At 44.8% G+C, this 16321-nt stretch overlaps 1 protein-coding gene across 1 annotated transcript in view; it reads left to right on the top strand.

Moving 5' to 3' along the window:
• Window positions 1-16321, top strand: part of myo10 (myosin X) — a 161661-nt gene that overhangs the window by 111625 nt on the left and 33715 nt on the right. The window contains exons 6-18 of the mRNA XM_083659343.1: window positions 449-573; window positions 1483-1587; window positions 1898-2001; window positions 2388-2517; window positions 3660-3778; window positions 4502-4648; window positions 5395-5495; window positions 5637-5703; window positions 7509-7601; window positions 11153-11221; window positions 11476-11558; window positions 13370-13478; window positions 13839-13919. Of these exons, the coding sequence (XP_083515469.1) occupies window positions 449-573; window positions 1483-1587; window positions 1898-2001; window positions 2388-2517; window positions 3660-3778; window positions 4502-4648; window positions 5395-5495; window positions 5637-5703; window positions 7509-7601; window positions 11153-11221; window positions 11476-11558; window positions 13370-13478; window positions 13839-13919 (1333 nt within the window). The remainder of the gene's footprint in view (window positions 1-448; window positions 574-1482; window positions 1588-1897; window positions 2002-2387; window positions 2518-3659; window positions 3779-4501; window positions 4649-5394; window positions 5496-5636; window positions 5704-7508; window positions 7602-11152; window positions 11222-11475; window positions 11559-13369; window positions 13479-13838; window positions 13920-16321) is intronic.

Here is a 16321-nt window from a genome sequence, read left to right as displayed (position 1 = left end):
CTCTTACAGCCCAATCATGTCTAACCCCGCCCCCTCGCTGCCCTTACAGCCCGATCATGTCTAACCCCGCCCCCTCGCTGCCCTTACAGCCCAATCATGTCTAACCCCGCCCCCTCGCTGCCCTTACAGCCCAATCATGTCTAACCCCGCCCCCTCGCTGCCCTTACAGCCCAATCATGTCTAACCCCGCCCCCTCGCTGCCCTTACAGCCCGATCATGTCTAACCCCGCCCCCTCGCTGCCCTTACAGCCCCATCATGTCTAACCCCGCCCCCTCGCTGCCCTTACAGCCCGATCATGTCTAACCCCGCCCCCTCGCTGCCCTTACAGCCCAATCATGTCTAACCCCGCCCCCTCGCTGCCCTTACAGCCAATCATGTCTAACCCCGCCCCCTCGCTGCCCTTACAGCCCAATCATGTCTAACCCCGCCCCCTCGCTGCCCTTACAGCCCCATCATGGAGGCATTTGGAAACGCCAAGACCGTCTACAACAACAACTCCAGCCGCTTCGGCAAGTTCGTCCAGCTGCACTTCTGCCAGAAGGGCAACATCCAGGGGGGCAAGATCGTGGACTGTATCCTTTACTTCCTGCCCCAAAGCCTGCCTTCCTGCTTGTAGCTTGTAGCTTTAGCTTTAGCTGCCTGTGCTTGTAGCTTTGTCAAAGCTACTTGTTAGCATTGGAGTGTTTTAGAGAGTGATTGATTGTTATGGGTTTAGGTTTGGTTTTCCTTTGACTTTGCCTTTGAGTCTTTGTTGATATGATGAGGCTGCTCTCTGGAGGGAACATGAACATGAAACATGAAACTGTCATTTCTCTGTGTGTGTCCAGAGCTGCTCTGTCTGGAGGCAGATCTACTCCCATTGGTTAAGTTAAACCTCAGTGGGCGGAGCCAAAGATCCACAGCTTTTCTGAACCCAGGTTAGCTAAACATGAATGACAAAGAGGGAAGTCTGGTCAGAAGATACATATCAATTATTTTTGAAGGTCAGCGACCTAGATACTAACTATAGGCTCATGTGGCTAGTTCAAACTTGGGAGGTCCACCAGACTAGGCTAACTAGCTAACATTAACCTAGATAACTTAGTATGAATAGTCTCTTGTCTCGTTCACTGGGCGTCTAGTCTCACGTGGTCAGCAATCATCTCCTTCTGGCACTCAGAGACTATTGTGCATCAGTCGAACATTTCTTCACCAGACCATTTGATATCGCTCCTTCTCTGTCTCGCATCAGCTTTTTATTTCTTTCCTTCTCTCTCATCTGCTGAGATGTTTCTGCCTGTAGAACATTTGTAAAAATCATGTTGTTGGGTCACTTTAGAGACACCCAGTCCTCTCCATCTGTTATGTTCCTTGACAGACACTTTTCTGAACACAGACCTCTTAGAAAAGGTGAGTTTTCTCCTTCCTAACCAACCTATTATTGCATTAAAATTATAATATTAAATAAATAATATATAATTGGGGACATGTGTATTGACCAGTGTTACCTATTTCCTCACAGAACCGAGTGGTCAGGCAAAACCCAGGGGAGAGAAACTACCACATCTTCTACGCCCTGTTGGCAGGAACCAACAGCCAGCAGAAGGGTGAGCCACACTGGGCCAACACCAAACTATTATATCCTATATATCTATCTATCTATCTATCTATCGATCTATATATATATATATATATATATATATATATATATATATCATCATAGTGAACTGTGTCTGCCTGTTTATGACATCATCATAGTGAAGTGTGTCTGCCTGTTTATGACATCATCATAGTGAACTGTGTCTGCCTGTTTATTACATCATCATACTGAAGTGTGTGTGTGTGTGTGTGTGTGCGCGTGTGTGTGTGTGTGTGTGTGTGTGTGTGTGTGTGTGTGTGTGTGTGTGTGTATTTCAGAGGCCTTTGGGTTGAGCCAGGCTGACAGCTACTACTACCTGAAACAGTCGGGCTGCGTGGCCGACAAGACCATCAACGACCACGACACCTTCCACGATGTTCTGGTACGCAGGATACAACTGGCCTGCACTCATTCAGTCATTCATTCATCCATTCATTCATGCACTCATTCAGTCATTCATTCATTCATTCATTTTTCTTCAGAACTATTTGCATATATTTTCAAATATATTCTAAAAATATTTTAGTATTTGATTTCACGGTTTATCCAATATATTTGGGGCGTCAATGAGCTCTCTTTTTCATTGGCTTCTCCTGTGTTGTGTGCGTGTCTGTGTGTCCACGTGTGCATGTGTATGTGTGTGTGTGTGTCTGTCTCTGTCTGCGCGTGTGTGTGTCTGTGTGTCCGCGTGTGTATGCGTGTGTGTGTGTGTGTGTGTGTGTGTGTGTGTGTATGTGTGTGTGTGTGTGTGTGTGTGTGTGTGTGTAGAATGCCATGCGAACGATGCAGTTCCCAGAGGAGAGCATCGGGGAGATCCTGCGCCTCCTGGCTGGGATCCTCCACGCCGGGAACATCGAGTTCATGACCGCCGGGGGAGCTCAGGTCTCCTCCAAGTCAGGTGTGAGAGCTAGCTCCTCCCCTCTGTCTATCTCTTATCAGAGGCCCCGCCCCCTCAAAACAGCTCCTCCCCTCTGTGTCTCTGTCACCTTATCAGATGCCCCGCCCCCTCAAAACAGCTCCTCCTCCTCTGTCTCTCTGTCATCTTATCAGATGCCCCGCCCCCTCAAAACAGCTCCTCCCCTCTGTCTATCTCTTATCAGAGGCCCGCCCCTTCAAAACAGCACATACTTACAGCAGTAAGGGGAGAGACAGAGCAGATGGAGAACGCCCACAGAGGCAGCAGGCTGGATTTGAGGGTTTTTCTTTTCAACAGAATTCATAACCTTGTTTTAAAGAGCCATGAGACATGTTTTAAACTGTTAAAAATAGCATGAAATGGGAGCTTTAACTGTGCCCACCTTGCCCCGAGTGAAGCTTAGCGAGGAAGCTGAGGCACCAAGGACACTCTGTACCCCCACCTGTGTGTGTTTGTGTGTGTGTGTGTGTGTGTGTGTGTGTGTGTGTGTGTGTGTGTGTGTGTGTGTGTGTGTGTGTGTGTGTGTGTGTGCTGCCTTGTTGTAATCACTCTCATCTGGCCACAAGGTGACTCTTTGACGGCCATATTGAACATGCAAATGTGTTTAATAACATTCAGGGGTCAAAGGTCACTCATGATGATGGTGGCGACAGCAGTTATTGATGATTGGAAGGGCGATCGTGGTCCCTTACCTCCCAGCTGATCCCCAGGCAGCGCCCCCGGTGTCAATGTGTGGAACTGTGTTAAGACCAAGTGATAGTCCTGAGAGGACGCGCACACTTGGAATTTTGAGATCTGCTACCTTTTCATATTTTCTGGAACAGAGCAATGAGAGCATACTGCTGAGGTTCCCCTGAGCAAAGTCCTCCATGTACTGGATGTGTGCCAACTACCAGCACGCTTCAAAGCTGCATTTTGAAAATTACAGTTCCAAAAGTCCTCCAAAATACTTTTATCTTCTCTGATTCATTTAGCCATTTTAGAATCAAAATGTTAGCATGCCAGAACGCTCGCTGTCGTTCTGCAGCACAACCTCCTCTTCCAGTTCAGTGTTGTGTGTAGTAGTAGTTGGTAGTGGAGATGGAAGCAGAAACTGTAACTGCGTGTGGTTCTTTGGTCCTCAGCTCTGGGCCGGACGTCCGACCTCTTGGGTCTGAACTCAGAGCAGCTGGCCGAGGTGCTGACCCACCGATCCTTGATCCTCAGAGGAGAGGAGATCTGCACCCCGCTCACTGTGGAACAGGTCTGTACCAGAATCACAATCTGAATTATTTTTATTTGCCAAGGTATGTTTTCACATACTAGGAATTTGTCTAGGTGTGGTTGGTGCCCCCTCCGCATATACGATCTTTTTTTACATTTAAACTTGAGACCATTTGGATAGATGTGTCAATAGAAGCTGTCTCTTTTTCATCTTTGGATTTAACTCAACAATCCCTTTGAAGATCTAAACATCTAGCTACACACTGGTGAACTACTAAGACGACCAGAGTCACCTTTGACAAGCATTGGCCCGAACAATTGGTCTAAATTTAGCAGGAGGTCTGTTGGGTTTGGTCCTTTGTAGGCAGGACAGACAACACAACAACAAAACAAAGCATTCCTCAAGTCTTTCCGGCTATTCTCTGCTTGTTGTTGCTGTCAGGCGGCCTGGGGGGGTGGTTCAGATTAGCTTCTGCCCCTGTTTCCTCTGGGCCAGCAGCTAATCAGGGACCGGCAGGTAAGCGGGTTCACACCACTGGTGTGAACCCGGACTGGCAGGTTCTGCAGAGTATAGGGACCATCATACTGTGACCCAGATACATAGATCATTACTTGTTTATTCGATTTGTTAAGCTTACAGGCCTGCCCTGCAGCTTTCACATGCGCTACAAAACAATAACAAAACTCATCACCATCATAAGACAATAATATGTATTGTTTTAGCTACGATGCTTGAATATTAACCCCTCCTGGTCTTCATCAGGCGGTGGACTCCAGAGACTCCATGGCCATGGCACTTTACTCGCAGTGTTTCACCTGGATCATCCGCAAGCTCAACAACCGCATCCGGGGCAAAGACGACTTCAAATCCATCAGCATCCTCGACATCTTCGGCTTTGAGAACTTCGAGGTGTGTCTGAATGGGCCACGCCCGTTACCATGCCCCCTGTTGGCCAGTGGGCGTGGAAAGATAATCAGTTCTCAGTTGGCCCATGTACCTACTTGTTTCATGAAAAACCCATTCATAACTGTTTGAGATAACCTTGAGGTAATGAAAGCTTCGTACAGACACCCATCCAAACAACGCATAGTTTGATTTTGCTCATACGCACGTCACAGCGCCTCACTGTGGAGAATCACACAAATTAATTGAATTCTTGAGATTGGATTTATTAGCAGGCCCCCCCGTAGGCAGCTCTCCCTGCAGGGATATCAGGTGGTTCTCATGTGCCATATGCTTTATATTGCTTTCTCGTGTGTGAATATTCAATTCAATTAATGATTTACATCAGAGGAAAATACTCCTACTACTACTACACATTAACCAGGCAATGCATGGAATAAAAGCAGGATGAAATTATTGTTGGGGGGCGGGGGGGTCTATTGGAACTACAAAATAACCTATAAGAACTACAACGTAATACATATATTTCAATAATTCCAGTGCTGAATTTTTTGCTTAGGATATCTAAACACTCTTAACACGCTTCATCTAAATATTACATTATTACTTTGTTTCCTTACTTCTGTCTGCATCATTTAATTATGCTGTTTTATTGTTACTGATCAAATCAGAAAATACAACACAGAGATTGCTTGTGGTTCAGTTCATTGATTCATTATCTGTGTCTAATATCTGCCTCATTTTGTCCATAGATCAATCGCTTTGAGCAGTTCAACATCAACTATGCAAACGAGAAGCTTCAGGAATACTTTAACAAGCACATTTTCTCACTGGAGCAACTTGAATACAACAAGTAGGTGGAGACTGAGACTGTATTCCAGCAGTTTTCAAAGTGTGAGGTGACTAGTGTCTCCTGATCTGTTTGATTGAAACGTAACTCTGTCTCTGGTTTTGTGTCTCTGACCCATAACGTTTGTTTGGCTGCTTCCTCCAGGGAAGGTCTGCTGTGGGAGGACATCAATTGGATGGACAACGGAGAATGTCTGGATCTGGTCGAGAAGGTACGTGAGTGGAGGGAGCTACACAGAGATCTGAAGTTCTCCCTCAGCTTCAGAACTGTTCTTCTGTTCAGGGTTCCTATGCAGGTCTGGAAAGTTTGGAAAAATATTAACTCATTGAGTGCCAGCCACTTTTGGAGAACGGACGCTCCCAGTGCCAGTTTCAGAGCGTTTTCAGTGATTTCTCGAGGCCCACAGAATATTGTGTGATATTACTATGTAAACACCGAACAGGCACAAAGAACGAGGAGACTCTATTGTATCGTCAGCAAAAAAAAGTTTATTGATACCATTTTCAGTTCTTTAGTTATGAGCCGGAGAAGATAGGTTGTTTTGAGCAAAAACATGCGTTTCAAATTAGAAGCTGAGTTATTCCGCCTTTTGTGAAATGAAGCATTTCAAGCACATTCACTGAGTCTGAAGCTAATATTTTCTGATGTAGTGACGTGGTGTAGTTGTGTGGTGCTCTGCGTGCCCACCCCCCCCCCCCCCCCCCCCCCCAGCTGCAAACTCCTCCCCACACTAACACAGCCTCACGCACCCAGCGTCTATTTTCGGAGTGCTCCGTTTCTGTGCGCCGGCTCCCAGCGTGACACGGAAAAGCCAAACCGGACTGCTGATGGTTTGGCCCTTCGGCGTCGGGTGCTGCTTTTCTGGCGGCTAATCGTGTGCAGAAACTATACAGCAGAGACAGAGAGGCTCAGTTGTGGGCGCGGATTGACTGCTGTTCGCAGCCAACGTTAACTCCAGCCAGAGAAATCTATATGGCTCTGGCTGCAGCATGAGCGGTTTCTCTTTCATCACGGGGCTTTTTCCTGCTGTTTTCCGGACCTTTCTCTAATCTGGAGAGCACTGTCGCCACCTAATGAGTCCGTAAAATAGGTTATACACCTTCAATAGCTACAATATTCGTACAGGAGATGCAGGAGGCTTTGATCCACGTCCCACCGTCAAAAAACGCATTTGACGTCGATCGACGTCTTTGGCACTCTACGTCACTATTTACTTTGACGTCGATCGACGTCCTTGGCACTCAATGAGTTAAAGATGAATTTGACCATTTCCATGTCTTGAATAGTTTGGGGATTTGAAAAAATGTCTGGAAAAGTATCTAAAATGTTGTGGTTCATGTCCGATACACACATAGTGTAATTCTAGCTTTGATGTTGTTGTAGTAGAGCCACTTTGAGTCCACAGTATTTGTTCATGTGAAGAATAATGTTCAGATAGAGCAATACTCTTATTACCCAGCCGCTGTCAGCATGCAATATATCAAATAGCCACTAAATCCAGTCAAGAACATAGTCTGGGGAAGGTAGGAAGGAAGCCTGCCAATCATCTCACATATTCTGATATTTGTCGCTGTGAAAAACAATCTTCATCTATGCAGTGATATGACCTAGTTAGGAGGGGCAAGATGTATATCTGCGTAAATCATATTGAACCCCAGGCAAAATCAGGGTCTGGAAAAAGGATGGAAATTTTAAATTGAAAATGTGTATTTTATTTTATTTTATTTGACCAAATCAATAATATAAATACATCACAGCTTTAAAAATGGTTAGGGGGGGTGGCACAATAAAGTCAGACTCATTTCCATTGTGGATCCTGGTATTTTGGCAGCTGAAGATGGCGTCAGTCTGAAATGGCCAGGCAGCCCCCCACAATAAGAGTGACCGCTATAGCTATAAAACTGATATGAAGGCAATATTACAAAAAATTGGGGGGGGGACAAAAATGTTGACATTAACAATGATGATGAGTATGATGATGATGATGATGAAGATGAGCCCTCTTTGTTTCCATAGAAACTGGGCCTCCTGGCACTGATGAACGAGGAGAGTCATTTCCCCAAAGCTACAGACTGCACCCTGCTGGAGAAGCTGCACAGCCAGCACTCAGTACGTCAGGTGTCCCTCTACTGCTTTAGTTAGCCTGAACACCTTAGCACTCAGTACGTCAGGTGTCCCTCTACTGCTTTAGTTAGCCTGAACACCTTAGCACTCAGTATGTCAGGTGTCCCTCTAAGACCTACCCTGCTTTAGTTAGCCTGAACACCTAGCAAGACCTATCCTGCTTTAGTTAGCCTGAACACCTTAGCACTCAGTACGTCAGGTGTCCCTCTACTGCTTTAGTTAGCCTGAACACCTTAGCACTCAGTACGTCAGGTGTCCCTCTACTGCTTTAGTTAGCCTGAACACCTAGCAAGACCTACCCTGCTTTAGTTAGCCTGAACACCTTAGCAAGACCTACCCTGCTTTAGTTAGCCTGAACACCTTAGCAAGACCTACCCTGCTTTAGTTAGCCTGAACACCTTAGCAAGACCTACCCTGCTTTAGTTAGCCTGAACACCTTAGCAAGACCTACCCTGCTTTAGTTAGCCTGAACACCTTAGCAAGACCTACCCTGCTTTAGTTAGCCTGAACACCTTAGCAAGACCTACCCTGCTTTAGTTAGCCTGAACACCTTAGCAAGACCTACCCTGCTTTAGTTAGCCTGAACACCTAGCAAGACCTACCCTGCTTTAGTTAGCCTGAACACCTTAGCAAGACCTACCCTGCTTTAGTTAGCCTGAACACCTTAGCAAGACCTACCCTGCTTTAGTTAGCCTGAACACCTTAGCAAGACCTACCCTGCTTTAGTTAGCCTGAACACCTTAGCAAGACCTACCCTGCTTTAGTTAGCCTGAACACCTTAGCAAGACCTACCCTGCTTTAGTTAGCCTGAACACCTTAGCAAGACCTACCCTGCTTTAGTTAGCCTGAACACCTTAGCAAGACCTACCCTGCTTTAGTTAGCCTGAACACCTTAGCAAGACCTACCCTGCTTTAGTTAGCCTGAACACCTTAGCAAGACCTACCCTGCTTTAGTTAGCCTGAACACCTTAGCAAGACCTACCCTGCTTTAGTTAGCCTGAACACCTTAGCAAGACCTACCCTGCTTTAGTTAGCCTGAACACCTTAGCAAGACCTACCCTGCTTTAGTTAGCCTGAACACCTTAGCAAGAGCTACCCTGCTTTAGTTAGCCTGAACACCTTAGCAAGACCTACCCTGCTTTAGTTAGCCTGAACACCTTAGCAAGACCTACCCTGCTTTAGTTAGCCTGAACACCTTAGCAAGAGCTACCCTGCTTTAGTTAGCCTGAACACCTTAGCAAGACCTACCCTGCTTTAGTTAGCCTGAACACCTTAGCAAGAGCTACCCTGCTTTAGTTAGCCTGAACACCTTAGCAAGACCCTGCTTCACATTGACACCAGTGAGATGTGGATCCCCGGGGCAGCTGATGTGAGGATGACTGTGCTGAATATCTACTTGTGCTATAGACTAATAGGCAAATGCTATTTTTGTGGGGCCTTGGCATGGAAACGTTTGGAATGGCATAAACAGAACCACGGAGAGAGAGAGAGTAGCCTCCTTCATGTACTGTAGGATATCCAGGCACAGTCTCACAGAGAGAGAGTAGCCTCCTTCATGTACTGTAGGATATCCAGGCACTCCTTCATGTACTGTAGGATATCCAGGCACTCCTTCATGTACTGTAGGATATCCAGGCACTCCTTCATGTACTGTAGGATATCCAGGCACTCCTTCATGTACTGTAGGATATCCAGGCACTCCTTCATGTACTGTAGGATATCCAGGCACTCCTTCATGTACTGTAGGATATCCAGGCACTCCTTCATGTACTGTAGGATATCCAGGCACAGTCTTCATGTAGGATATCCAGGCACTCCTTCATGTACTGTAGGATATCCAGGCACAGTCTTCATGTAGGATATCCAGGCACAGTCTCACAAGGAGGTCAAGGTTTTCACAACTTGTATCCGCTTATTCTCGTTGTGGTTTTGAAGCACGGTATCATCTGACCATTTTGCAAAGGAACTCAGGAAGCAGTCAGGTTCTATCTCACACATCATGCTATATAAAAAGATGCATTAGCAGCATGCTATATAAAAAGATGCATTAGCAGCATGCTATATAAAAAGATGGATTAGCATGCTATATAAAAAGATGCATTAGCAGCATGCTATATAAAAAGATGCATTAGCATGCTATATAAAAAGATGCATTAGCATGCTATATAAAAAGATGCATTAGCAGCATGCTATATAAAAAGATGCATTAGCAGCATGCTATATAAAAAGATGGATTAGCATGCTATATAAAAAGATGCATTAGCAGCATGCTATATAAAAAGATGCATTAGCAGCATGCTATATAAAAAGATGCATTAGCAGCATGCTATATAAAAAGATGCATTAGCAGCATGCTATATAAAAAGATGCATTAGCATGCTATATAAAAAGATGCATTAGCAGCATGCTATATAAAAAGATGCATTAGCAGCATGCTATATAAAAAGATGCATTAGCAGCATGCTATATAAAAAGATGCATTAGCATGCTATATAAAAAGATGCATTAGCAGCATGCTATATAAAAAGATGCATTAGCAGCATGCTATATAAAAAGATGCATTAGCAGCATGCTATATAAAAAGATGCATTAGCATGCTATATAAAAAGATGCATTAGCATGCTATATAAAAAGATGCATTAGCAGCATGCTATATAAAAAGATGCATTAGCATGCTATATAAAAAGATGCATTAGCATGCTATATAAAAAGATGCATTAGCAGCATGCTATATAAAAAGATGCATTAGCATGCTATATAAAAAGATGCATTAGCATGCTATATAAAAAGATGCATTAGCATGCTATATAAAGAGATGGATGTGTTTCTAATGCTTTTAGCATCTGTCGCTAACAGGATCCTGGTCCCCGTGTGCAAGTTCTGGCTATCATCCCTTTGCAGTTCTTGGCGTCTGAAGCGAACAGCTTGGGTTGATTTAAACACTGATGTCATCGCTAGTTGTAAAGAAGTCGAAGGCTTTCATTTAAATAAATATGGGCGCTTGTAAATATTGGAAGCAATATTTCCTCTTCGACGCTCTTGGCGAGCTTTACAGCCTCATTAAATAGGATTATGATAATGAGCTTTACAGCCTCGTTAAATGGGATTATGAGAGAATAATTGGCTATTTGATATATCAAAGTGGAGACATCCAGAATGCTCAGTGGAGGTGAAAAGTGCAAGTTGACGGGACTCTGCTTCCCTCGTTACTCCGAGGAAAAAGTCTTACTGCCACCAACTGCTTTTCTTATTGTACAATCATCCTAATGGATCAAATAATTCCCTCTGTGTCACATGATTTCAGTAAACAGATTGTCAGGTCGGCCCACATACAGGAAGTCAGTGGCAGATGAATTACAGATCACTTCCTTTACGCCTTTACGATCGCCAGCTTGTTGTCGTTGGACGTGATTCTGTGATATTACAGAAAGAGCAATGAGGATTTATTTATTTGTCATTCATTCATTCATTCATTTATTTTTATTTTTAATGGGCAATATAAATATTATAAACGTGTTTCCTTTCTCTTTCTGCAGAAAAACCCGTTCTATGTGAAACCACGTGTTGCTGTGCACTACTTTGGAGTGCGACACTATGCAGGAGAGGTAACGCACGGCCCTGACATCCTAAACCACTTTAACTTGTTGCCTTGTTCCTGTTGTTTTATTATTAGAGACGTCAAATGGAAAATGACAGATTGTATAAGAAGACTTCAAATGAAAGAAAAAATATTCAACAATTTCAATCTTTCTTATTGGAAGAGTGCAGTATAGTATTCATATAGTTAAATATCCTCATACTACAAAGGTACTAACTGCTCACTTACAACCCTCTACCGCCCCCTTGTGGTGTGTTGCAGGTGGTGTATGACGTGAGGGGGATGTTGGAGAAGAACAGAGACACTTTCAGAGACGACATCCTCAACCTGCTGAGGGAGAGCAGGTGGGGGCAGCATTTTAACCCTTTATTTACCTGCTGAGGGAGAGCAGGTGGGGGCAGCGTTTTAACCCTTTATTTACCTGCTGAGGGAGAGCAGGTGGGGGCAGCGTTTTAACCCTTTATTTACCTGCTGAGGGAGAGCAGGTGGGGGCAGCGTTTTAACCCTTTATTTACCTGCTGAGGGAGAGCAGGTGGGGGCAGCATTTTAACCCTTTATTTACCTGCTGAGGGAGAGCAGGTGGGGGCAGCATTTTAACCCTTTATTTACCTGCTGAGGGAGAGCAGGTAGGGGCAGCATTTTAACCCTTTATTTACCTGCTGAGGGAGAGCAGGTGGGGGCAGCATTTTAACCCTTTATTTACCTGCTGAGGGAGAGCAGGTGGGGGCAGCGTTTTAACCCTTTATTTACCTGCTGAGGGAGAGCAGGTGGGGGCAGCATTTTAACCCTTTATTTACCTGCTGAGGGAGAGCAGGTGGGGGCAGCATTTTAACCCTTTATTTACCTGCTGAGGGAGAGCAGGTAGGGGCAGCATTTTAACCCTTTATTTACCTGCTGAGGGAGAGCAGGTGGGGGCAGCATTTTAACCCTTTATTTACCTGCTGAGGGAGAGCAGGTGGGAGCAGCATTTTTAACCCTTTATTTACCCTGCTGAGGGAGAGCAGGTGGGAGCAGCATTTTAACCCTTTATTTACCTGCTGAGGGAGAGCAGGTGGGAGCAGCATTTTAACCCTTTATTTACCTGCTGAGGGAGAGCAGGTGGGGGCAGCATTTTTAACCCTTTATTTACCTGCTGAGGGAGAGCAGGTGGGAGCAGCATTTTTAACCCTTTATTTACCCTGCTGAGGGAGAGCAGGTGGGGGCAGAATTTTAACCCTTTATTTACCCATGGAAGTCGCGCCCTTTCCCCCCCTGCAATGCACTGCTTCATAAAGACATTGACACTGGGACCCACCCAGTGAAAAGCACAGTCAAGGGAATGGAGGTGGTATTTGTTGAGGGTGGAATCGTCTATTTTTGCTGTATTCGTTTAACTCACTTCAGAATCCAAACCGTTCCAGTTTCCAAAAATATCTCATTCGAAAATTTAAATACTGTATATACTGTTTTGAAAAAGTGCCACCATACAGAGTGACTGATGGAGTAGCACCAAATTAAATGATGAACACTTTTACAGACTTACAACCTCAATATGTTAGAAATGTTCAATAATAAACATTTTGAATTAATATATAGAATTTTGGAATGAAACAAGTGGTGTGGCAGTAGCTCTAGTTTAACTGGTACTGCGTCCATGTTTTGTTGACGTCTCAAAGTCAAAGTCAATTTTATTGTCAATCACTACCATATGTACAAGACATACAGAGCATCGAAATTCCGTATCTCACGATCCATGGTGCACTCAAAATACAGATAGGAGACGAAGTAAAATAAAATACGAAGATAAAATACATAAAAAAACATACAATAAATTACTACCGTAGGGGTCATAAATGAGGTCACTGTAATCACTGTAATAAAAGTCAGATAGTGCAAATATTGATGGCAGAAAAGTGCAATAAAATGAACAAAGCGACATAGTAATTATGCATAAAGTGACTCGTGCTGAGTGTGGATATGGGTTCAAGTCCAGACTGGGGGCAGAGGGAAGAGAGGGGAGAGAGTTTAACAGCCTGACAGCCTGGTGGACAGAGCTGTTAGCTAGTCTGGTGGTGCGGGCCCGGAGGCTCCGATATCTTCTCCCAGACGGAAGCAGGCAGAAAAGTCCATGTCTATCTGTGTATCTGAACCTTCTCTCCCTCGGCTCTGTTTGCAGGCTGGACTTTGTCTATGACCTGTTTGAGCACGTTCTGAGCCGCAACAAGCAGGACACTCTGAAGTGCAGCTCCAAGCACAGACGGCCCACGGTCAGCTCCCAGTTCAAGGTAAGTCACAAAATCACCATATCATCACAATGTGATGATCACACAGATCACATCACATCACATCACATTAGATCACATCACATCACATTAGATCACATCACATCACATCATATATAATATCATGTATGTGACACAGGGACGGGTGTTTTGTGTAACAAGTAGGCCGAGTTTAGATCCAGGGTCAAGGGTCAACAATCTCTGTACTTCACCCATGTTGATTTTGTGGAGGGATTGAGTGCAGGAGTGCAGGCCAGAGCTGTTTCTCAATGCGTACGCTGTTACCATGACGATGTGAAAAGGCCCTGTAGTAGTAGTCATAGTAGCATTCCTCAGCTAACATTTGTCTGCTTGCGTTGGCAGAATTCCCTGCACTCTCTGATGGCCACCCTCAGCACTTCCAACCCCTTCTTTGTCCGATGCATCAAACCAAACACTCACAAGGTAAGTGCTGGAGACACACACACACACACACACACATTCACACACACGCGCGCACACACACACACACACACACATGCACACACACACACACACACACACACACACACGCACACACGCACGCACACACACACACACACACACACACACACACACACACACACACACGTTTTGCCTTAAACCAACATTAGCAGGTCAGAACCTCAGGATGGGAGGATGTGTACGTGTGAATCCACTTGTCATCTCTCATAATCAAGAAGCTCCTCGCCCACCAATCAGCCGCAGACAGGAAGGAGAATCGTCTGGCCCTCCCGGTGCCCTTTGACCCCCAGTTGCTTGGCAACCGGCTGGGGTCGTGGAGAATGCACGGCTAATGTGCACAAATGATATACAGGCGAGAGTGGTCTGATGCTTCAGACTGGAGCTGCACCATGTTCACTATATATCATGCTCCATTGTTGTGGGCTGAGTATTACACTTGGGATATGAAGTATATATTATATATATGAAGTATAATAGTATATATGAAGTATATATTATATATATGAAGTATAATAGTATATATTATATATGAAGTATATATTATGTATATTAAGTATAATAGTATATATTATATATGAAGTATATATTATGTATATTAAGTATATATATTTCAACTTGACAATATAAATCCTAAAATAAGAATGCAAAGTCCCTGTGAGTGTTCGGACACAGCTAAGCCATGTGACATGTGACATGTGACATGTGACATGTGACATGTGGAAGTGGACTATGCAAACCCTGGGGGGGGGGGGGGGGGGGGGGGTATTCCTGTTGCAGTGTTTGCTAATAGCTGACAGTAAATCAAAGTAGGGTCACACTGTTCTCTAGCAACAGAGATCTGTTGAAAGTGTCTATAAGCAGGCTGGGTTTGAACTGGATCTAACACAGCCTGAGCACCCGAGGCTAGTGAGACATACTGATCCACTAACTGAGGCTATTCTTAGATCAGAGTCATATTGATGGCTGTCTGGAGGCTTGCTCACCTGGGTAGTGACGTCCTGCTCACTGATCAATCTGATTTAGTGTTGAGATAATATCAGCTTGCTAGCTAGCTAACCATAGTATCTGACTGCTAACCTTCACTGTCTTGTCAGCACATCTGCTTAGCACACTAGCTAACGTATGGAGTAGAAACTAGCATGTTGTGTGGAGTTGACTGTTTTCCATTCTGTGTTGTGTGTGTTGGCTCTTGGTGTTTGGCCCCGCCCCTGCTCCAGACACGCCCTGCTTAGACCCTCTGCTTCCATAGCGTCACACACAGAGGGCCTTCTGTGTGTGTGTGTGGGTGTGTGTGTGTGTGTGTGTGTGTGTGTGTGTGTGTGTGTGGGGGGATGATGTCAGGCGTGTCTGAACTGATTGCTTCCATGCATGCTTGCATTTGTCTGCGTGTGTGTGTGTGTTTTGTATGTTATAAGCAGTGTTTCCCCTAGAACAATTTTCAGGCCTGGAGGGATTTTGAAACGTACCCCGATCGCAACGGTGGGGGCCGTCGCTGGCCACGCTAAAGGTTTTAGCTAACTTGTTCGCATCTATGTTCGAAATGGCATCCCAAGTATCATCATACTATTATGGGATGTGATGCGAACAGTTGTATTATGGGATGTGCGTTTCCCAGGCAACGACACACGTTGACATGTTTTGGAACAGCGCTGCACGCTGGCACAATGCTCCTAAAAATGGTTATTGTTTTGAAAGATGTGGCATCTATTATTACTCTCAACACCAGTATTGTTGTTTTGTAATAATATGCCATAAAGTTTTTTTGGGGGGGGGGGGGAAACAAAAAAACAAACAAAAAAATATTTTTTGGCCTGGCGGGGGCGCCGTTGTCCTGGCGGGCCCGCCAGGCCTGTAGAATGGTAGGGGAACACTGATATGTGTTTTGTATGTTATATGGGCGTTCTTTTCTTGTAGCTACACATTCTGTACTTATTTTCTTGCGATGAGTTTTTGTGCTAATGCTAAGGGTGGATGTGGAAGCTAACAGGATGTGTGGAATTTAAATCAGTCATGTTTTCACGGCAGAGAGTCACTGAAGTGAAAAGACACATTAGGCATGTAGTTAATTCTCTCATTCAGACTGGCTTACAATGATCTAAACACACACACACACACACACACACACACACACACTGCAGGTGGGGACTATTTAAGCGACTCTTTTGTCAGGGCCTTGTGACACGTGCCACACCCCCCCCCCCCCCCCCCCCCCTCCCTCCTGCCTTTTAACCCCTTAGCTCCTCCCCTCCCTTCCTCTTTAGAAACATTCACATGGAAATCAATCAGCACACAGGAAGCTGTTGACCAAATATACATGAATAGTTGATTAACTGTTTATACATTCAAACCAAATAGAGATGATA

This window comes from Poromitra crassiceps (genome assembly GCF_964638095.1).
Source record: "Poromitra crassiceps genome assembly, chromosome: 23".
Lineage (NCBI taxonomy): Eukaryota > Metazoa > Chordata > Actinopteri > Beryciformes > Melamphaidae > Poromitra > Poromitra crassiceps.
This window is presented reverse-complemented; position numbering and strand designations above follow the sequence as displayed.